The following is a 23346-nucleotide window of genomic DNA, read 5'->3' as shown; positions in this document are numbered from 1 at the left end:
CTGATGGCACACTCAAAATGTGGATGAAGTTGGTTTTAGTGTTTACTGTGTTTTTTGTGTAGTTTATAGTATATAGTATCTACTCTATGACACATCCTCCAGCAAGTACCCAGTACCCCAATTTGCTTTCAACTTCCCATTAGCAAACATCCCATATCAATTATTATCTGATAATTGTCCTTTGGGGTATAACACCATACTTCTCCCTTCAGAATATTTCCCTTTTGAAAGAAAACCAAAAATAGCAAACTAAAAAATGGAACTATGATTGATGGTAGAATTCTTTTCTGGGAGAGGGATCTCCTTGGCACCTTTTAAATCAGACTAGCTAGGGAATTATTCATAAGGCTGACTAATCCAAATTAAAATGAAACAGGTTTTTCTACATCGTGTGATATGCCATTCCACAACATAATAGAAAGAGAAAATTAAAAAAAGCAGAAAGGTAACTAGAAAAAGAGGGGAAAGAACCTAAAACACCTGAACTCTTAATCAACCATTCCTTATGTTACCAATTTTTGCAATTGTCTGGGGGAACTAGTTTAAAATAACTTCTTTGCCCTCACAGAGCTAATGTTCCGTAGTAAAAAGGACAAAAAAAATATTTTGAATGAAAAAGTACAATGTTGTTTGAGCGATTGGCATCGCTGTTGCAAAGAGTTGTAAGAACAAGTAAAAACAATTGGAGTGATGTCCAGGGCCAGAGGATAAATCAGGAAGAGTCTACAACTTGAAGAGGAAATTTAGGTTATAGTAAGACCAGAATTGTTAAGTAGAACTTGGAGAACAAATGGAAAGCAGTCAATTTCCATTTAAAATATATATTCTATAAAGTAGAGAAAGGAGTACGTTTTTGCTTTTTTGTTTGGTTTTTGCTTTAAATGGTTGCACTTTGGAAAAAGTCAAGAGAGATGCTAGGAATAGTGTTGGGCAATACCTAATTGTGTGAGCAGTTATTAAGTAAAAATTGGTGGTCAATAATGAGTAAAAAATTCTTTGACACTGGAGCTTTGTCTAGTGACTCAAATATGAGCTTCAAATGCATCTGTAACAATTTAACTTACTTCAACATACAAACGTGAAAAAGCTACCCCTGTCAATTTATAAGGCCAATTTTCAAAGATAAAATCATGATATCAAATCAAAGATAGCCTTATGTTGGTAAAAAGATGGATAATCTAAAGCAATATCACTCTGTTGTCCCGGTATTCATGTCAAATGGTCAAGGAAACTCAGAAATATCCATGATCTCATCTATGTAGAAACTTGTACAGTTCACAACCCTTCATATGTGACTTCACATCCTGTGCAATTATTGCCCATGTCTTTCCATAAATCTTTAGTTGGGTCTTATCCAACTTGAAAATGGTCAAAGTTGAAAGATTCAGATCTGTTAGATAAGCCTCTTTACTGGGAGGAAGAAGGGGGATATATAGAGTGACTGATTAAGATCCAAGAACCTTGACTGTACAGGCATTCAGATTGGAATTATGTATAGATAACTATATATAATTAGTGCAATGAAAGAAGACTGGAATTTGCTTCTCTTGTATGGGAATATACACCAGTTTTTGTTGAAGACTAAACAGTCTCATCCAAGAGTTGTAGAGCATCTGGAACTAGATGATTATCCAGACCAAGATGGCTCAAGGACTTTATATATATATATATATATGTAAAATATATATAAAATAAAAATAAATGTATGTATGTAAATATATATATAATAAAAATAAATATGTGTGTATATGTATATATATATACACACACACACACAAACACACACAAAATACATATACACATATATTATACATATACATAAATAAGTACATGAACATGTATATCTTAGCTTCATTTCACACACCAGGCCAAGATGGTTCTTAGAATTGTAGTGAGGAGATACTAAATCTTGAACTCTTCTTGTATGAATGAGCATATCCAAATGGTATGGATAGTAGTCAATAAGTTCTACAATTTGATCAACTTAATGGGAAACTAACTTTGCTCTTTGAAGTGTCTGACCTTAACTGATACACCTGAAGAGTTCAATGGAACCAAGAGCAATTTCGTATTTCCCCTGATCCTTTTCACTTAACAATATATACTGAATTCAACAAACATTTATTGAGCTGCTACTGTGCTATGTGTAAGGTGACAAAAATGAAAGCCGACGTTCTCCATCTCCAGGGTAGATTAACCAAGAAGCTAAAGTCAAACATTCAGGGGACTTCACATAAAAAAAGAGGCAGCTCTGAAATCTTTGATATCATACGTGAATGCTAGGGACAGAACAGGGATTGTCACCATCTTCCTACTTCCAAACAAAGACAATGAAAGCAGGGATCATAGGAGAAGAACAAATTCTATATCTGACTGTTCTCCCCTACATCAGTATGATCATAGTCAATGAAAAAGGCATCTGGCAAGGGGAGGACTTAGAGGAATATGTGTCTGGCATTTAGCTACATCTGCTTTTCCTCTACAGAATCCTTAAATGTCTATTGTTCCTTGGAGAGTTTTTTCTGTAATTAATTACTATGTGGTTGAGAAGATTCACAGACTAGCAAAAAAATACCGAGTGCTGAAACATATGAAAACAATTAGAAAAGAAGTGCAATCACGTGAAACCTATAATTCAGTTGTTAAAAAAAAGTTTACTTCTCCAATGGGAAACACTTTGCAACTGAACTCAAATCTCCATGGTATTTTAATTTGGAGGGAGTGAATCCTGGATCTACTTTTATCCTCTTAAAATCTAAGTTCTTGGCTCCATTTGTAATGCCCTTTATTTTTAAAAACAAGCCAAAGTAAATCAATCATAACTAAAAAAGGAAATTAGAAAGTAGCTTATCTATTAAAGAAAATAAATACTAATAAATACTAACTGCTGCATAGTTATAAAAGTAGACCTTGGTAGGAAAATATTCCTAAAATATACATATAAAGATGGTAGAGAATTCCTGACTTTCTAATGTCATGTGAAAATGGGAATGAAGACTACCTTTACTTTTGGCCTTTTCCTCGTGCCCACTGGGTTATTCAGAAAATGAAATAAGACAAAGCTAAAGTGCTAAAAAGCACTTTAAAAACTTGAGATATCAAAAAAGTTGCATTCCTCTCTCTTATATGATTTATGTACCAAGCAAATTGACTCCTATCTAGAATTTTGGACTTGTACTGGCTTAAGTACAAGGGGCAAGAGGAAATTTCTTAAATCCGGTGGATAATTTGCCAAACCCAGCTCAACAAACATTTTAAGCACTTATACAAAGAACTGGGGGGATACAAAGGCACAACCAGAACAGTTTTGAGCCTCAAAAAGTTTAAAATTTGTTGATGGGATACAACCTAAATACAGAATTAAATGTAATGTAATTTATAAGGAGAGAAAACACTAACAACTCAATATATCAGGAAAAACTTCCAAGGAGGAGGAGCAACAGAAGAAATACTTGACAGAAGCCTTTACAAAAGATAGGGATTCTCAGAGGCAGAGTTTAGGAAGGAGTGGGCTGACACGTTTTGGGGAATAGATTGTCAAGCTTACAAAATATTCAAGCGGTGGATTTGGCTGGTGACTGCATAATTCACTTGCTTGTCACAGCATTATCTCCCTGAGATAATGGCCCCCTTTGAGAATGAAGATGAAGGACAAACAACAACAGCAGCATAGTGTGCATTCTAGGAAAGGAAGCTGTATGAACCATCTTGTGGAAGAGTTTACTGAAGAGTTTACACTCCTGGAGAGTTTTACACTTGAGAAAAAAAGGAACCAATCAATATATGCTGAGCAGGGGAGGGATATGGTCAAACTTTACTTTCAGAATCTAATTAATCCACAAAGAGGAAAAATTGCAGAGTGAGATTCAAACAAGGAGATCCATGAGCTAAATTGCAATCAAAAGGTTATGGAAGACTAAATTGGGGTGTTTGGTGGTGTAAGAAAGGAGAGATATTTTGAAGGTAGAATCAAGATGACTCAATCAGTAAGCACGTGCAAAGAGGAACAGATGAGAGAAAAGAATCAATAAAAGATATCCTTGAGAATATAAATTAGTTTAATGAAAGGAGGATGATGGCACCCTAAGCAGAAAAGTCGATGTTTTGATGAGAGGTAGGTTGGAGGAGAAAGGCAATAATAAGTTTCCATATTGGGCATATTGAGCTTGAGACCCAGGGAAAGAAAGAGGTTCAAAAGAAAGAGACTAAGACTGAACATATAAATCTGGGAGCCTCTTACTTATCTGTTTATCAATGATAATTAAGTCCATAGGAGCTAATGACAGCAATGAGGGTATGAAAAGATAGAAGAAACTATGGTCCTGAACAGAAGTAGCACCGATGTGGACTGGGTAAAAGACCCAGCAAAGGATACAGAAAATAGCAGTCAAACAATTAGGAGTAGAATGAAGATTAGAGCAATATTATTGAAACCAAGGGGGATAGGGAAGGAAAATTATCCAGAAGGAAATAGGAGAGAGACAGCCTTCAAGGTCAAAAACTTCTCAGAATTGAGAGATGATAAAAACTGAGAATAGGCAATAGGATTTCATAATAAAAAAAAATCATTAATAACCTTGAAGAAAGAAGTTTCAGTTAAATTTAGGGTCCGTAGCCACATTGCAAAGGGTTAAGAAATCAGTGGGATATGTGTGTATGTTAGGAAATAGAGACAATGACTGTTCCTGTTTTTTTCTAGAATTTTTTCTGTGAATAGGAGAAATTATATAGGACAATAGCCTCAGGGAATAACAGTGAAGGGTTTATTTTAAAGACTGGGAGAGCATGTCCACAGATAAAGATGAAAAAAGGTGGGATAAAGTCTTGGAGGGGATTGGGCACAAGTAGAAGGATTGATCTTGTGAAAGAGAAGGACCAGCTCTTCCTAGCAGATCCAATCTTAGTATAGGAGGAAGCTAAGTCATCGGATGCTAAGAAGAAAGGAGTGTGATTGTAGAAAGGGAAAGAAAGGAATGCTATAGGGACATATGGGTTCAGCTGAGGAAGACTGCAGGGATCTCTAGGGGACTCAGTATGAGCACAACACTAGAAATAGAGAAGACAGACCGAGGGGCAGAGGGGAGGAGTGAAAAGTAGAATAAAAGGCCATTCTAGAAGAGATCATGATGCTACTTTCATTCATGAAACAGATTCAAAAGTCAAACTTGAAATTCAAAATTCAAAGAGGTCAAATGCTTAAAACGGGGAAATAGCCATAGTAAAAATAAGGGCAAGTGAGGCTTTCCAAGAGGACTTTCAGGTTTGCAGTTTTTCTCACAGTGGCCCTTTGACAGGAATAATGTAAATAATTCATGAAGAAACTGAAATTCTGAAAAGTGGAAAGAGTTACATGGCAAGGGTGTGAGGTGAGATGTGAGTCCAGCACTCCTTTCCCCAATACAACATATTGCTTATATGTTCACGTTCAAGTGTTTTAGTTTTTAGAGTCTAATAGTCCCTCCTGCTTTGTAATATTCATCTTTTTTATAATGGAATCCCACACATGCTAAAATAAATTGCTATTTATTATCATGATAGAATATTAATGTATTACAAAATGGGCAAAAGAAAAATGGAAAGCCATATGAAATGATACCAAGGGAAGCTACAATTTTTTGGACAAAAGCTGGCGAGGACCCTGAACTCGCTGAATTTCTCAGTATGAATGGGAAGAAGAGGAGAAAATAATGATCTATTACACAAACAAAATTGACAGGATTTGGCCATTGATACATGTGGTTTAAGGGAAAGGAAAAGTTCCAAGATGGGTCCAAGGACACCAATCTAGATCACTGTGAAGATGATAGAACCCTCAAGGGAAATAGGAAGTTGGAGAAGGACTTATAAGATAAAGATAATCGATTCTGTTTGGACCATATTGAATTTGAGGAGCATGTGGGATAACCAAATGGAAACCAATCAGCAGGTGATCGACATTCAGGAAAAAAGAGGTTAGGGGGCCGTTATCTAGATTTGGGAGTGATCTACATAGAAATGATACTTTAATTCATGGGATCATGAAGTATATAAAGCAGGATCTTAAATCCTTTGTGTGTATGTATGTGTGACAGATTCTTTTGGGGGGCAGTCTGGTTAAGCCAAAAGGACTCCTTCTTAAAATAATGCCTTTAAAAGCTTATAGTAAAATACACAGCATTATAAAGAAAATGCATTATGTTGAAATAGTTATCAAAATTTAAGAACACATAAGTTCATAGATCCCAGAGTAAGAATCTCTGGTATAGAAGAAGAAAAGAAAAAGGCTTAAGATAGAGAGAAGGATGGGAAAGGGGATATCAAGGAGACAGAGAATGATACCGATTCACAGGGCACAAGCAAGGAAAGCAGTGTCACAAAAAATAAGGGAACAGAGAATGTCCAGTAAGAAGGGGTAGGCCGATGATGTCAAATGCTTCCCACATGGAAGGATGAGAACAAAACCATAAGACCGATTGGTTAAGAGACAGTGAGTAACCTTCGAGAGGGTGGTGGTGAGGTCAAAAGCTGCATTGAAAGGACTGAGGAAGTCAAAGCAACAAATCTATTTTTAGGAGGCTGGCAACGAGAAAAAGGAAGAAAGATAAAGGACAATAGCTAAAGGAGGAAGTATAATTGAGCTAAGGATTTTTGTGGAGAGGGTAAACACAGCCATATTTCTAGGGAGAGAAGAAGGCATCAGATAGGAGAGACTGAATAGGAGTTAAGTGGATGAACTGCCAAGGAATACAGGAAGGGAAGGGATCCATATGTGCACCAGTAGATTGATGCATCTTATCAAGACAAAACATCTTTACAGAGAATAAAAGAATAAGAATAAAAAGAGGATGACATAGAGAAAGATTTTAAGTATAGAGTGAAAAAAAGAGAGAGAGAGAGAGAGATAAAGGAATAATAGGGCACTTGAGAAGAGAGCCTGAAACAGCTGCTTTCAGGAGTGTGAAAGTCAATCATGGAAGAACAAAATGAACAAAAGAACATTGCCAGATAGGGACGAGTGGTCTTTGTGAACAGTTGTCTTCCAAGAGGGCTCAGCTGCGCCAGAGAAGGCGCCCAGAAAGCAGATGAGGGAGGTGTCCATAGTTAAGTATCAGCAGGGCATACGTGACAAAAAGAGAGTGGGGCAAGAAGAATGGACTATGAACACACAATTCTGCTGGCGAATTGGTCAACTATAGGTTGACCCTGTGGGGTAAGACCTGAAGTCCCTGAAGAGTAAAAAGTGATTCCAAAGCAAGGGTGAAGGGCTGTCATAATGGGGAAAGGGGAGGGACTCCAGTACAGGGTGAGGACCAGGAATAGGCTTAGGAGAGGTAATATATATACAAGGTATATATAGGAATATTATAGGAAGCTGAGTGGAGAGAAAAATTTCAGAGCTCAAAGGTTATTAATGAATTCATACTTACAATTATATTATCTGTAGGACCTAAAATCTCCTCTATCAAAGCTGATTTAATTTGACAAATATTCATTAAGAATTTATGCTCAGGGCACTGGGCCAGGGCTATAAATCTAAATCAAACCTGTTCCTCACCTCCAAGAGCTTCCACATTCTATTGTGGGACAAAACATTCACCTGAATATAATATATGATATGCTATAATGTAATATAACATGATATAATGCAACATAATATGCTATAATGTAATGTAATGTAATATAATACAATAATGTAATATAACATGATATAATGTAACATAATGTGCTATAATGTAATGTAATGTAATATAATATAATAGGTATGTATATAAGAAAACTGAGGAGCAAAAAGGCTTAGAAGTTAGCCAATAACTCTGGCCAATAACTCTGACCTGTGGTCTGGGAATAAGTGGATAAGTGAACTAGGAACTTACAACAGGGAATACGCAATATGACCATGTAGATGTGTGTGTATACACATATATGTTAGATTTATGACCCATGTCATAACACATGTACATATAATAGATGTGTGTTGTGCACGTTACATATAATATGGGCATGTACATATTGCACTGTGTATTAATGTAAAGATTATGAATGGTTTTTGGTTATTTTCTATCTATTCTTTCTTTTCTTTCTTTATACATATGGTAGCTAAGATTAAGTACAAATGATGTATGTATATTTAAATGCAAGTTTTATTTAGTTTTCATATACATTTGGGATACATATGTTTATTGTTGGCTCCTACATCTATTTCTCTTGAAATAAGACAAAGAATAAAGTCAATATATTCTATTCAGAACTAGTGTGAATCAAAGATAATTATACATATTAAGTGTGCCATTGCATAGAAAAATAGAAAATGTTGAGGCCATTGTATGATTCTATTTTGTTTCATGGCTATTAAATAAATCAATCTCTCAACTGATCATTGTTTCAGAATAATAAACTGATTTGCATATTAAAATATTATTATTTTTCTGATTTTGTTTGTTCAGGTTCTCTGTTATATAACAGGAGACAGTCATAACTAGATACTAGTGACAGACTTTCAGCTTACCACTCACATTTTTAACCTCATTTACCCCAAACTCCTGGTTAAAAGAAAATAAAACCAAACTGCCAACAATTAGTGTGCTGTGTTCACAGGAGCTGCTGCCATAACAAAATTATTTACTAGCTTTTGGAGATGCAGAAGGCAAGGGGTTATTAGTAAAGAAGGACTAGCCATCCTTCATAAAATCTTCCCCACCGGATGGTAACATTGACCATCCCTAATGATGTCTGGCTACGAGCCATTTAAAACTGCTAGAAAAATGGACAAAACAGCAATAACAGAAGGGTAAGTAAAAACGCACTGACGCAAGTCAAGAGAAACCATGGCATGGTAGTTTGGAATGATGAAATTCAATTGCCATAAGTGCACTGAGCAATAATCACCCTTTATCAAGCCCACTCAAGGGGTCACTCCTCTTCACCTAAAATACTCAACCAGTAAGCAGAGAGAGAGCAGACACTTAACAGCCGCTTTCTTTTCCATCACTTCAGCCAGGGGAAGCAGGTTTGGGAGGGGAAAGTCGTGAAGAGAGAAATTAAAGGATGGACGCCAACCATAGTCAACACATTTCAAATCACAAGCCATGCATGAGTCTCCTGCAATCACAGAGCTAACCTGGCAAAACGCCGTGAGGCTGGCAAGATCTTGATACCAGCCTGCTCCAGACTTCTGCGTTTTCTCATCTCTTCAAGCTCTTTCTGGGTGGCTTTCTGTGCTACCGTGTCTTTTGTACTCTCTGGAAGAGACTGTTCCTTACCATTCTGCTCATTCTGTTCTAACCCCGTGTCTGAAGGCTTTCCGCTAGTATCCGATGGGGTAGCCTGCACCTCTTCACCATTAGCCCCCACTTCATTTTGTTCTTCCTCCTTTATGGTTTCTGGGTAGCTATTGAGTTGTACAATATGGTTTACCAAAATTGGAAATGCCATACTGATGGTTGACTTGAGACCAAATACGAGATCTTTCATAGTGGTTAAAAAATTAATCTTAGCTTCTAAAAATGAAGTCATAATTCATCAACTACAAAGATAGGACATACAGTTAACCTAATAATTTACTGGGAAAAACCCAGACAAACATCAAATTGAATCCTTTCTTAATAGTTAATATAATACGTAATCATTCTAACTTTTAAATACCATTCCAAATGCTTTCCACTACCGTACAAAATGTATTACCTTTATTATTTAGTAAGATCATTTTCATTTGAAAGTTTATACAATAGTAAACCAAACCATTAGATGGATAACAATCAATAACTACAGTTATCTAAAAGGTTTTGTACAGTTTGTCCTAAAAAGAACACTCAAATGAAGGAGTGAGGAGGATGAAGGGACCAAGTGATCTGGGTCTGAATCACACAGTTAATAAAAAGCAATCACAACCTCTATAAGAACCAATTGCCTCTGATGTAAAAGGACAACGAAAATAACAATTTTAACATTTGTCATTGTGCGCTATGATCATCGAATGCAGTAAGGTAGGTGAAAGCTTTTCAAAGTGTAAACTGTTACACAAAGGTAAAGGTGTATTAAACACAAATTTTGAAAACTAGGGATAAAGAACAAATTGCTTAAGACAATTTCTCCAAATTGGGAGGCCCAAAGTTTCTTACAGTTGACCTTTATTTCCTCTATGTTTAACTTTTCAAGAAAGATCTCCCAGACTTCTTAATTGCCCATTTCATAGAACAGCCTCACTGCACTTAACCCAACTCTCCATGAAGGCAGTTTCTTTGCAAGATACCAGATAAGGGTCTATGACAGTAGATCTTGGTGGCCAGAATGGAGACTTGTGTCTTCAATGACTGTGTCAACAAGGCAAATGTCACATGCTAGAGTCATGATTCTTCTGTGACCAGACTAAAATTGACATCATTTGAAATATGTTCAGTAATGGCATTTATTTCAGATCAGGGGCATAAGAAGGGGAATAAGAAAAGTCAGGGAAATGGAAAAAGGAAAGAAAGGGAAAGGGAAAAGGAAAGAGAAAAGGGAAAAAGAAAAGGAAAAGGGAAAGGGAAAAAGCTGGGCTTACCTGAATGTTCTCTCTCCACCTAGGGGTGAAGTTGCAGTACTCCAGCTCTTTCGGTATTCCTCCCTCTCTGCTTTCTTCCTTCTCAGAGGTGCAGGTACATAAGCTGTCTGGTTACTCTTGTTGGGGAGGTACTGGTTAAAAGGCACTGCTGATTTCGGCTCACCATGAGAAGTCCTCCTTGCTGACATGTCATCCTTCTTTACATCTGGAAGCTTTCGATGAGGCAAGTCAGATTCTGAGTCACTTCCTCTGCCTAGGTAAGAGAGGAAAAGTGTTGATAATCATTGGGGGGGGGGGGTAGCTTAAACAAGCCACTTTTTTTGAAATGGCAAGTTTCTATGTCATTAAAGAGATTTGTTCAAGACTATGAGAGTACAGGTTTTTTCCTGCCATTTCTCAATTACTTATGATAAAGTATCACTATAAATGGGTATATTCTGGTATTGGTACCAAGATTAACCCCCAGTTTAATAATGAAAAAAAAAAAAAAAGCTTGAACATCCAAACAGTAAGATTTTTCAATAAGTAGCAAAATTACTAGAGAGATTATTTTTGCTACTATCACAATGTTTATATTTTTATTTCATTGTCACTTTTAAAAATACATTCATTTCAAATGATAATCCTTTCTATTCCTCCTAATGGACATTTTCTTTTGACAGATTAAAAAAAAAACCCATTAAGATAAACCAAACAATACTTGGAATGATAGCATATGCAATACATCACACCCATAGTCCAGTGCCTTTAATGAAGAGAAGAGAGTGTACATTTTTTCTTTTCTTTTTTAAAAATATTTTATTTTATTTTATTTTACTTTATAATAACTTTATATTGACAGAATCCATGCCAGGGTAATTTTTTTTTATAACATTATCCCTTGCACTCGTTTCTGTTCCGATTTTTTCCCCTCCTTCTCTCCACCCCCTCCCCTAGATGGCAAGCACTCCTATATATGTTAGATATGTTGCAGTATATCCTAGATACAGTATATGTTTGCAGAAGAGTGTACATTTTTTCAAGTATGGTCATTATAATGATACAAGATAAAGATTTTTTTAGGTCATTTCTATTTCTATAGATTCTTTTACTTCAAAGATTAAATATAAATCAACCAACTATATTTATTTAGTCATTATCCATTATTGATGTGTCAAGCATTATTTGGGATACAAATAATATAAAAGATAAGACTTTTGCCTATGACATTAATTGGGGACCATGAGACATGAATATACATAAAACATTGAACAAGCAAAATAAAATAATATGGAAACAAGAAGCAGATTTCAAGAGCAACAGGGTCCCAAGGAGGGAGAGATTAGTGTATATTAGTAAATAAAGGCTTCAAGATAGTTCTTAAAAAACAGGAAAAACTTAGTAATTGTAGTCAATGAATGTGGATAGTCCAGAAAGTAGGAACAGTTAGAGCAAAGAAATAAAGGTGTAGAAGAGATAGTATAGAGATTTGCCTGGCTTTAGAAGATAAGGCTTATCTTAAGGCATGAGAAAGAAGTGAGGTTTGGAGAGATCTGGTGGAGCTCAACTATAGAAGATTTTGAAAAGATAAGAGTTTTTATTTGACATCAAAGACAATTAGCGATGAAGATTTCTGAAGATTTCATGTCACAGAGATGGTACTTGAAAACAGCATAGTTCTAAAAGTAAAAATTGAAGTTGTCTTTAAATATTTATATTTAAATATTTATATATTTATTTGACATATATAGATATACATGACATATTTAAATATGTCACATAAAGGATGATGAACAGTTGATCAACTATTCTCAAGTCTCCCTGAGAAGAGAAAAGGAGGAGGGACAACCAAATTATGGCATGAAGAAATGTGTTAGATGCAAGAATTTCTCCAAGAGTTATTATTGGAAAATTGTTAGTTGTTGGAATGGACTGCCAAGAGAGGTAATAAAATCTCTCTCTCAAAATAGGGTGCAATAGGATAGATGCTCATTTGAACTTAAACACTCGGACGACAAATAAAGAGAAATATTGAGGCAACTAACTAACCCCAAAATTCTACTTTAGAATACCACCTTAATCAGATACAAGCCAAATCTGTGAATATGCTGAAAAGGAGACATGACTGTCATTTGTAACAACAAATAATGTCAACAGGAGGAAAAAAAGAATAATGAGAAGTTGCATCTTAGCAATCTATAGTCCTGGGCAACTGGTTCAGGAGAGTTTCATTCCTAGATTGGCCATCATTGTGGACAAATCTAACTAACCTGTGGGGACAGAGTTTCAGCTGGATACAGTGACAATGGCTCCCTTGCCATTACAAGACATATCCTCGATTTCGGATTTGGGGCATTTTCATTTGTTGTCCCCATGATTGGAATTATCCAACGTCTCATCTCCATCTCCTGGCTTTCTCTGGTTTCTTCAAATCCCATCTAGAAATCTCACCTTCCACAAAAAGTCCCCTCACTCCTCGTTAATGCTGGTGCCTTCATTCTGGTGATTATCTCCATTTATCCAAAAGTAAATTTGTTTGTGCATGATTGTTTTCATGTCATCTCCCTCATTAGACTGCGGGCTCCTTGACAGCACGGGGCTGTTTTTTCCCCTTTCTTTGTATCATCAAGCACTTAGCACAATGCTGGGCATGTAGTGGACACTTAATAAGTCCTTGTTGATGTGTTGAAAAAGCTCCTCCCAACCTCCAGTTTTGCTGTGACCTTGTTCTGAGTCCAATTCAAGGCAGATAAATATTCTTAAACATTAATTGTCCTGGGAAGGCTGTTCACTAATAAGATGCAAAACTTGTCCTTTCTTTCTCCACAGGATCTCTCCTGTGTCAGTCTATGACCATCACCCTAATTCAGGTTCTGGTCACTTCTTGCCTTGATTCCTCACTATTCTATGTCACCACACCTATGCATTTAGTTGCCAAAGAAGCCAAAGCTGCTTCTTTACTACATCTCTTGCATTTGGCTCTTTCTCTTTACTCATACAAGTACAACTTTAGCTCAGACTTTCATCACTTCTTGTCTAGATTATTGTTAATCAGTATCTCTCTCTCTCTCTCTCTCTCTCTCTCTCTCTCTCTCTCTCTCTCTCTCTCACACACACACACACACACACACACACACACACACACACACACTTGCTATCTTCACCTTCAGAATATAATCTCATTACAAGTAGAGACTGTTACAGTCACTGTGTTCACAACTTCGTTCTAAGTTACGTTTGCTACAGTTCCCAACTCTTTCCATTCCTTCTTCTACTTCCAACAAAAACAACAAAATTATGTGAGAAAAATATAAGAAAAGGGGGTGAGAGTGGGAGAGATCATAATGAAGACCATAAGGGTGAAGAAAAAGAGCCAAAACCAAAAATAACTAAGGTGTACCAGAGACCACAGAGACAGAAAGAAGCAATAAATGAGTTCAGGAAATAAACCATAAGCCTGCATGGATGTGCACAATGATAGTTATAGTCAATTATCCAGATAGTCTAGGACTCTCTCTTTATGCTAGAGGCAAACAAATGATTATTTCTTTATCTGTCCAAACATAACATCCTCATTCAAAATGTGGATAAATTAGTAAGGGAAACTTCTGTTCTAGATTTAAAAAGAGATAATTGTTAGTAAAAATAATAGGGGAAGAAAGGCGATATGGTACCTTAAAATTTGTGATACAGAAAGAAATCTAATTGTAGATTAACATGTGCCACAAGTAGGAGAAGAACAGATATCAAAGAATCGAGAGACACGGTGGATAGAATATATTCCATGCTCTAAAATTCTACAGGGAAACCCAGGAGGGATCAGAATCTCTCACGAAACCAGTTCTAATGCAGAAACAATTCTATCAGGAAGGAAAAATTTTGAGAAATTTAAAGAAACTGATGTAGACACATAAGAAACTAAAGCCATAACAAGCTGAAATAGTGGACAATTCTATGCTGATGTGTTAGGAGGGTGAGAAAGTGAAGGATGAAGAACAGATTTAGAAGGGATACAACAGCACTCAGTCTGTTTAACTCTAAAACTTAGAACAACTGGTGCAAGTCATAGAGAAAGACATTTAGGCTTAATGCACAGGGGAAAGCAAACCTTTTATTAATCAAAGCTATCCAGAAATAGAACAGGTTGCTTCAAGAAGTAATAGATTTCTCTTTCCACGGAGGTCATCCAGGAACTGGATGACCACTTCTCGGGGATACTATAGAAGTACATCTTGACCAGATAAAGTTAGACTAGATTAGGGGTTCTTAATCTGGGATCTTCAAACAAACCACTGGGATATTTGGAGAGATTTCAGGAGGGCTGTGACCTTGACTGGGGAAATGTTATACTTTTATTTTCATTAACATTTGCAATCCTATGTATTTTATTTTATGCATTTCAAAACATCATTCTGAGAAGGGACTCACAGACTATACTATCTGGCCAAAGGAAGGGTTCATGACACAAAAAGTTCAAGAATTCCTGGACTCGATGGCCCCTGAAGGTGCTTCAAACTCTTAAGATTCTGTGATTATGAAGGCAAGACTTCAATGAGGTAATTTAATTATTCAATGGTTCCCTATTGTGTCTAGTCCAAAATTCAAACTCTTCTTCCCCATATGTAAAGTCTTCTTACAATCTGGCTCCAGTCTTTCTTCTCAGTCTTATTGGAAATATTCCCTTCACAAATTCTTCATTCCAACTAAACTTTCACCCAACCCAGCATCTCAGTTCTTATTTTTACTGTCACCTATGTTTCCACTCACAAATTCACTCCAATTTCACAAATTTCCAATTCATAAAATCCTTTTCTGTCTTCACAAATCAGCTCCACAATGGAGCACTTTCTGTTCCCCTCAGGCCCTAGAGTCCTTTTCCTCCTCAAATTATTTTGAAGTCTGCCTACTTAGTCATGATTTTTAGAACAGAAAGCCTAAAACAAAAATTGTAAGAAGGGAGTTTATGCTCAAAATAGTTGCTTCCAAATTAGTTAGACTCTACCTGTGATGAGTTCAAATCACCAAATCTCTAAGATTTATTAACTGTCCAGTCATTGGTGATCTTTGAAAGAAAATATGGTGATGTAGGAATGAAGAAGGGCAAAATACCTCATTTTCAAAAAAGAAAAGAGAATAAAGTCTGCAAACTCTAGACTAATAATAGCTTAACTTAGATTATATATAAAATTCTACAAGATGTTAAAAAGATCATTAGTGAACATCTAGAGAAAGGAAGAAAGCATAAAAATGAGTTAGACCAGAAAACCCAAATTGCTTTTCTAGACTGATAAAGATCTGGGAATGCTGTATATGTGAACAGCTTATCATTTACCTAGCTTTTAGTGAATCACCTCAGGCTGTTCTTGGAAAAAAGATGGCAAGGTGTAAGCAAGCCATACAAAGGACATCTAAATCAGCCTGGATAACTCCTCTTCCAGGGTTCAAATTTGGCCTTGGGCACCAACTGTGTGACTCTGGTCAAGTCACTTAATCCTGTTTGCCTTTTTCCTTATCTGTAAAATGAGCTGGAAAAGGAAATGACAAACCACTCTATTATCTTGGCCAAGAAAACCTTAAATGGGGTCATGAAGAGTCGCACATGATGGAACACTACACAGTTAGGTGTGTTTGGAACTGGTTGAAGACCCAAAGAAAATTCATTAATGAATCGGTGCCACATTGGAAAGGTCTCTTGTACAAGACACCAGACTCTGTCCTTGACCCAGTAGTGTTTGATATTTGGATCCATGACTAAGATAAAGGCATAGGTAATGTGCTTATTAAATCCAAAGGTAACATTAAAATAGCTACTTGAAAATCTATAATTTTTCAACTCTACTAAGAGCTTACATTGTTTTGGAGTCTGAAGATCTTGGAGGTAAATTCTCCTTCTGGACCTATGCAACCTTACCATTTTGGCCAATTATTTGATCTATCCAAGCCCCTGTTTTCTCATCTATAATATGAGGTGGTCTGACCAAATGGCCAATGGAAAATCCCTTCCAGTGCTACTTACATACATATGTATTACATTACATATGTATGTGTATGTGTATATGTGTGTGTGTGTGTATACACACACACATACACATACACACACAGGTGTGTATACATATACACACAAAATAAATATAGTGTAATTTGGGGAAGAGCATTAAAAAATATTTTTTTTGGGGGGAGGAATCAAGAAAGTTGACACTGAACTAAACATTGAGGGAAACACTGTATAGAGAGATCATCGAATCCCAGCACTGAATTTTGAAGAAAAGAGACCATAGAGAAGCTGTTTTAGATCTCAAATCATAGCTACCAGTTTCAGAAGCAACAACATGCAGTATGTACAAATACAAGACCATTCTAATAGAACCCAGGTGTTCCTCTACCAGCTAGTCTATGCCGAGTAAAGGCAATGAACAGGTATGGAATAAAAGGAATTATGTAAAATGTGGAATACAGATGAATTAAGCAGCAGGAAGGCACTATTTAAAAAATTTAGACTATGTTCTTGGCTGGTCATTTTAAAATCAATTTTACCTAAATCAGATGTGCTCTGGAAATAAATGTACAAATTCTCTGTGTTATCCATTGTTGTTTTAATAACTACAGAAACTTCTCATCAGTCCGGTAGATCTCTGCATCAGACAGATTACTGAAAAGGACTTCACTCAATATTCCACCATATTCAGCATGATTGTAACCATTTTTTAAAGTGCATTTTCTATTTATTTGACATTGAGCCTTTTTCATAGCTGATGTGATAGTCATTTAAACATTTCCCCTACAGGTACTCAGAGTACATAAACCTTTGGGAAAGTTTACGAGTTAATGAGTCTGCTCAGCATCTTGTTTTGCTGAATCCCTGAGAGCCATGGTTTCATAAATTATAGTTCAGTACTCTGATGTAATACATTTTCCAATAGCACATACAGTAACTGAGGCGAAGTTCAAATCAACTTCTGGCAAGATCATCGAAATCTCTTGCATCACTAAAGCAACATTTTTTTTTCCTTTTTATCCCCAAACATTTTTTTATCTACCGGTTATAGAATTACCTGGCTAGATCATCCCTAAGACAAAAGCTAAAATCCAGCTCCCTGACAACAAATTAAGCCCAAGACATGTAATGAATAGCATTAGCAACTCACCATCGCTGCTTCCTCTGATGACTACATCTGGGGAGGGTGTCTGCTGGGAACGGGAGCCAAATGAATCCAAACTGTCAAAAGAATCATCTCGACCATGCCGGGGAGGAGAAAGAGAATCGCTACGCTCTGAATCCCAGCAGTCTATATAGCCACTGTCTCGGATGCTGCGTTTGGGGCTTTCAATATCATCGGTTTCCTGTCAAAAAAGAAAAAAAGAAGTTACAAAAACTAAAAAAGTGCAAATCTCTGTAGTCTCTACAAATGATACATTCATAGGTCATGGTCCTTTATTGTAAGAATGTGAGGGTTGCATGAGGGGACCACTTTCAAGTTATTGATAATCTCCCTCCCATTCTGTCTCCCCTGCCTGAGTTCTCATCACTATAAACATACAATATAGTTTATAATAAATAATTTAAATAATAAATTTCCAAAGCAACCTAATTTCCTTCCATCTCTCTCTCTCACACACACACTTAAATTTAAATAATAAATTTCCAAAGCAATCCAATTTCTCTCTCACACACACCACTAGCCACCCAATCTTTAAATCCCACAAATGATTAAGATCAAAGAGCATCAGCTTATCTGAATTGACAAGAGACAGGAGGTGATGAGCAAGTGAAAAGAGCAAGGCAAAAACAAAGTTCTTCACCTGGATTTGTCTTTTGGAGTCCATAGCTACGTGTGTAGAACAGAGAAAAGCTGCACATACAACATAATTTATAATAATAAATTTCCAAAGCAACCCAATCTCCTCCCACCACACACACACACACACACACACACACACACACACACACACACTATCCAATTTTTAAAAAGCCCCAAATGATTAAGACCAAAGAGCATCAGCTCATTTGAAATGACGAGAGACAGGAGGTGATGAGCAAGTGAAAAGAGAAAGGCAAAACTAAGTCCTTCACCTGGATTTGTTTCTCGGAGTCCATAGCTACATGTCTAGAATAGAGAGAAGCTGCTTGCTCAGCCACAGGACGCTATATGTGGCTGATGGCGGGCAAGCACTTGTTTATGCTGTGGAATCAACTAGGCGAGATCCCTCCTAGCCTAGCAGGCTCCCACTCTCCCTCTACCTCGAAGGGAAATTCCTGTTATGAAAGAGAGATGTCTTTCGGAGGCAATCAGCAATGAAAAATATGCAAAAGGCTTCTCCCGATGTCTCAGAAGAATTCAGTCCTGCTCTTCCCCCTTTGCCAGCTCTTGGCTCTGGGGGGATATGAAAGCACTTGGAGCTGACCCACATGTTCAGAGCAGTGAGAACAATGGTTGTCTTTGACAGTCCTGTGATTATAAATTCTTTCCAGCACAAGCAACACATACTAAAACACTGAAACTCCAGCAGAGAGAAAGGTCAGTCAAAGCCATCCTCACCCTCGTGTTATAATAAATCCCTTGTATTAGCCAATGTCTTAGCATTAATTACAACAGCCCAGGCTGAGGAAAACAAAAATAACTATGGTCATTCAAAGATAAACCTCGATTTAATTTCTTAACCACCCCCCCCCCCAACTCCATTTTCCAGACTGTGTCACTTAAAAATCAGACATTCATAGATTGGCCTTTTCTAAGCTGAAGAGTCTGGAATGTGAAACTCGGAATTTCTGGAGATGCTTACAAATTCATTTCAAGATGTCCTCCTCCCACATTACAGGAATGAAAAGAGAATAAGAGATGGGAAAAGTTCTTCAACCCGATCTAGAGTCAGGCAGCAGTGGGAGCGGGGCTCCAAGCCTACAACAGCCAAGGATGCTGCAGTGACCTGGATGAGCCACAACCGCCTCCATCTCAGCCTAGGAAGATGCTGGGGGTAGCCACAATGCGCCTGGACAGACAAAGGCTTTGCACTAAAAGAAAGAGTGGGTGACATGCAAAGGGCAAGACTGAAATATTAGCACCCTCTGACTCCTTCACAGATGAGGGCTGAGCGCAACCAAAGAATGAGCTGCCAAGCCTTGGGGCCAGAGGAAAGTCGCTTTAAAGAAGCTTCTTTCAAAAAGGGGGTCGGAAAGACAGGGCAGGACTCCACGAAGCAGTTTGGGGACAATACGGTGAGAAAAGTTCAGAAAATCTGCCACGTACCAGGCAAACTCAGCCACTTTGCTGATGTGTCCACTGTGTGCAACTGTTTGTGCTCGAGTCGATAGGAAAAAAAATCGGCAATTGGAGGAAATTAAGCTTGTGACTAAAAAGCTGGCTTCTTATTGGTTTAGCATCATTTAATGTGCCTTTTAATGGCAAATGACCATTTGTTCCTTCACACTCTTTGCTGATACTTTAAAATACAATATACATGTATTTGTCTGTTATATTTCTACAGTTCTCATAATGGATAACTTGCCAAAATCAGTAAGACAAGAAGACAAGATGGCTTTCCAAGTAGAAGTAAAGACTCCCATACTAAATCCCAAACAGAGAAGATCTAAAAATGTGATGGCAATCACCGTTTTCTTGCCACCATGTTGGTGAAAAAAAATTCCATGATCAGTATAACTACAAACTGATTCATAAATAGCACTGATCTAAGAGAGAAATGGAGATAGCAGGAGAAAAAAATTGGAACTCAAAGTCTTTAAAAGGGAATGTTGAAAACTGTATTTACATGTAATTGAAAAAAAAATAAAATACTATCAAAGAAGGAAAAATAAATATATGTTAAATAAAAGTAAAGGTGTTTACTGAAGTCATTTTTAAAATATCTCCATCCCTCCCCCAGTATCCCTTTTCCTATCCCTTCCAAAGAAATATATATATATATATATATATATATATATAAAACAATTAATCTTTCTAAGCACAGAGGGAAAAAATCAGCACAATATTCAAAAAGAATTTAAAAGCAAAAGCTGAAATCCTCTTTTCAAAGGCTAAAATAGGTTTAATGAAAAAAACTTATCAAAACACAATGACCTATATCAAAGGGAGAAAGTGACTTATCCCAACATGATTTCTAATTTTAAATATTTAAAGTACTTATTAATAAGAGACAAATATAATCTTCTCAACAAGTAAGTTTTAAGTGAATATTCCAAAATTATAAAAAAAAAAAAAAACAAAATAAGGATGGCTTAAAAGAAAAACTTTAAGAATCCAATGCTCCCCTTTTGTAGGGGTAAAAAGTTCATAAATATTGCACATCACACATATTTTCTGACATTTTAAATGTACTGACCAGTTGTGCTGATTTCCCCCCCCCATTTCTTGTACTTAAAAACACCGTTAGCTATATATACAATTGCCACCCCACTTTGTAGAGAAGGAGAAGGTCCATAAGTGTTATACATCACATATATTTTCTGACATTTTAAGTGTATTGACCAGTTGTGCTGATTTTTTCCCTCTTTTTTTGTGCTTAAAAATACTATTTGTTGGGGCGGCTAGATGGCCCAGTGAACAGAGCAACAGCCCTGAAGCCAGGAGGACCTGAGTTCAAATCTTGCCTCAGACACTTAACACTTCCTAGTTGTGTTTCCCTGGGCAAATCACATAACCTCAAGTACCTCAGCAAAAAAAAAAAAAAAATAATAATAATAATAACAATACTATTTGTTATATATAATATTTCTTTGAAGTGATAAGAAAAGTGATACTAGAGGAAAAAATGTTGATGTAAAAAAATGACATCAGTGGAAAAACAAATAAAAATATTTATTTTTTCCCATTTAATAGTAATTTATTTTTCAATTACCTTTAATTACCTAATAATACCAATTATTCTAATTTCCCACTATAGTTTTCAACATTCACTTTTTAAGGATTTTGAGCTCCAAATTCTTTTCTCCCTGCTGCCTCCATTTTTTTTCTTAGATTGGTGCTATTTACTAGTCACTTAAGATACAATTCAACACTGATCATCAGGGGTAATCCACTGCAAAATATTCAAAGTTGACAGTAGTTGACCATAAAAAAAGTAGGTATTGTTGACCCCATCCAAAATTAGCTGTCAAAAATAGTCCCAATCACAGTTACTTGGCATCTCACTATTAGAATGGGTTCAAGGGGAAAAAATATCAGAAGGACTATCCAAAATACCTCTCTCCCAACTAGAGGAGAAAGAAAAATGGATAGCGGGGGAAGAAAGTCAATAGTGTTACTTTGAGCTCCATCTGCTCTCACACAGCTAGTTATGGGAAAGAAAAACAGTACAAAAGTCAGCTATGTTCATGACTGCACGCAAGCCAAGAGCAGAAATCTTGGATCGAGCACTGGAACTGGAAACGGAGCAGCGTGGCCCATTCGAAAACCAAAAACTTAGCCCCTGTAGTCATCCTTGGCCGGCACCCTTCCCCAGGAATCTAAATGCAGAGCGAGCGCCTTGTCTTACAGCCAGAAATCGATGTGTGTGGTTATCCTGACAAGTACAACTTTTCCCGGGCTCCTACCGAAGTCCTATCAGAGCACTGTGTTTGCTCCTCCATTGCCCACCAGGACCACGCCGGCTTATGATGGGGTCCCAGATACCTTCCTGCTATCGAAGGGTAGAAGTGAAAGAATTCCGGACTCAGGAATAAGAGGGCACAGGTTTAAAGTCCCCATTTGCCATCCCAAGTGCCCAGAATGTGTAAGGAGAATAAACAATCTGCTAAAAGGCTAAAGCCAGGATCACTCTCCCAGCTCCCTGCTAATGCCAGCTTTTCCCCCCTTGTACTAGGCGTTCCCCCATACGTGCCTGCATACAGACACATGTAAGTATATTTACACAGGCTGAATCTGCATAACACACAGACCTGCTCCTGCCCATCTGTCTTCCAAGAACCAGCCTAGTTAAGGCTGGAGATATTCATGATTACAAGTTAGGCCATATGTCTGTTCATTCATTCATTCATTTTGGGGCAGCAGTAAACATCTACAAAGATATGGAGGGATTGGGCTGTGCATAAATGCAACAATAATATGACAATAAATTAACAAAAAATTAAATAAACAAATAAATACAACAATAAAAGGGAAATCCTCAGGAGCATTATGATACAGAGGAAAGAGTGCTGCCTTGAGTCAGACAATCTGAGTCCAAATTCTACCTGATATTTACTTCTTCTGTAACACTGTTAACTCTCTGGAGCTCAGTAGCTTCATTTGTAAAATGAAAGGCTTGAACTACATGGGTATGAAAATCCCTTGTAGCCTTAGATCTGTAAGGAAATTACAGGTGCTGAAAATATTAAAGTAATTAAAACTCATATCTGTTGTAAAATGCTTTCCTATATTTCTTTTTAAATTACAGACAAATTTTAATGTAGTAAAAATGACAGGGGTATCATTTTAAATTTATTAGTTATTTTAATTTATTTAATTTAATCTTATATGACTATAGGTGACATACTGATTTAGTCTTTAGTTGTTAAACAAAAAGGTAAGTGGCACAAACCAATAATACTCTGCCAACCAAGAGGCTGAGGTTCTTGAGCTCTTTGGCTAAAGTCAAGCGGGTGTCCAAAACAGGTTGGTCCACACCAACGTAATGAACCACGTGAGGACCCAGAATGCTTAAGAAGAGGAAAGCTGTTTCCAGGTTGGAAACAGCAAGTTGAAGCATCCAAGCACTTCAAAATTGTAAGATAAAGTACATGAATGGCTACTGCAATTTTGCCTTGAAGAAAATTGAGAGAATTAGGTTTAATCGATCAGTTAATCAATAGTCTGGACACAAGACCTCTATAACCTGTTCTGAACCTGATTCTGTTC

At 36.8% G+C, this 23346-nt stretch overlaps 1 protein-coding gene across 8 annotated transcripts in view; it reads right to left on the bottom strand.

Annotated features, from left to right (window-relative positions):
* The window catches only part of LIMCH1 (LIM and calponin homology domains 1), a 334515-nt gene that overhangs the window by 72620 nt on the left and 238549 nt on the right, over window positions 1–23346 (bottom strand). For 3 of the 8 annotated variants that reach the window (XM_051965622.1, XM_051965627.1, XM_051965623.1), the window contains exons 7-8: window positions 17644–17839; window positions 10520–10772 (exon numbers count right to left, since the gene is read on the bottom strand). In XM_051965622.1, coding sequence (XP_051821582.1) covers window positions 10520–10772; window positions 17644–17839 — 449 coding nt within the window. Of the gene's footprint in view, window positions 1–9097; window positions 9368–10519; window positions 10773–17643; window positions 17840–18569; window positions 18710–23346 lie in introns of those variants that run through there. The other 5 variants (XM_051965619.1, XM_051965620.1, XM_051965621.1 and 2 more) reach the window with 4 other exon arrangements.

This window comes from Antechinus flavipes, chromosome 6 (genome assembly GCF_016432865.1).
Source record: "Antechinus flavipes isolate AdamAnt ecotype Samford, QLD, Australia chromosome 6, AdamAnt_v2, whole genome shotgun sequence".
Taxonomy (NCBI): Eukaryota; Metazoa; Chordata; class Mammalia; order Dasyuromorphia; family Dasyuridae; genus Antechinus; species Antechinus flavipes.
Note: the sequence above shows the minus strand (reverse complement) of the source record. Positions and strands in the feature narration are given on the sequence as shown.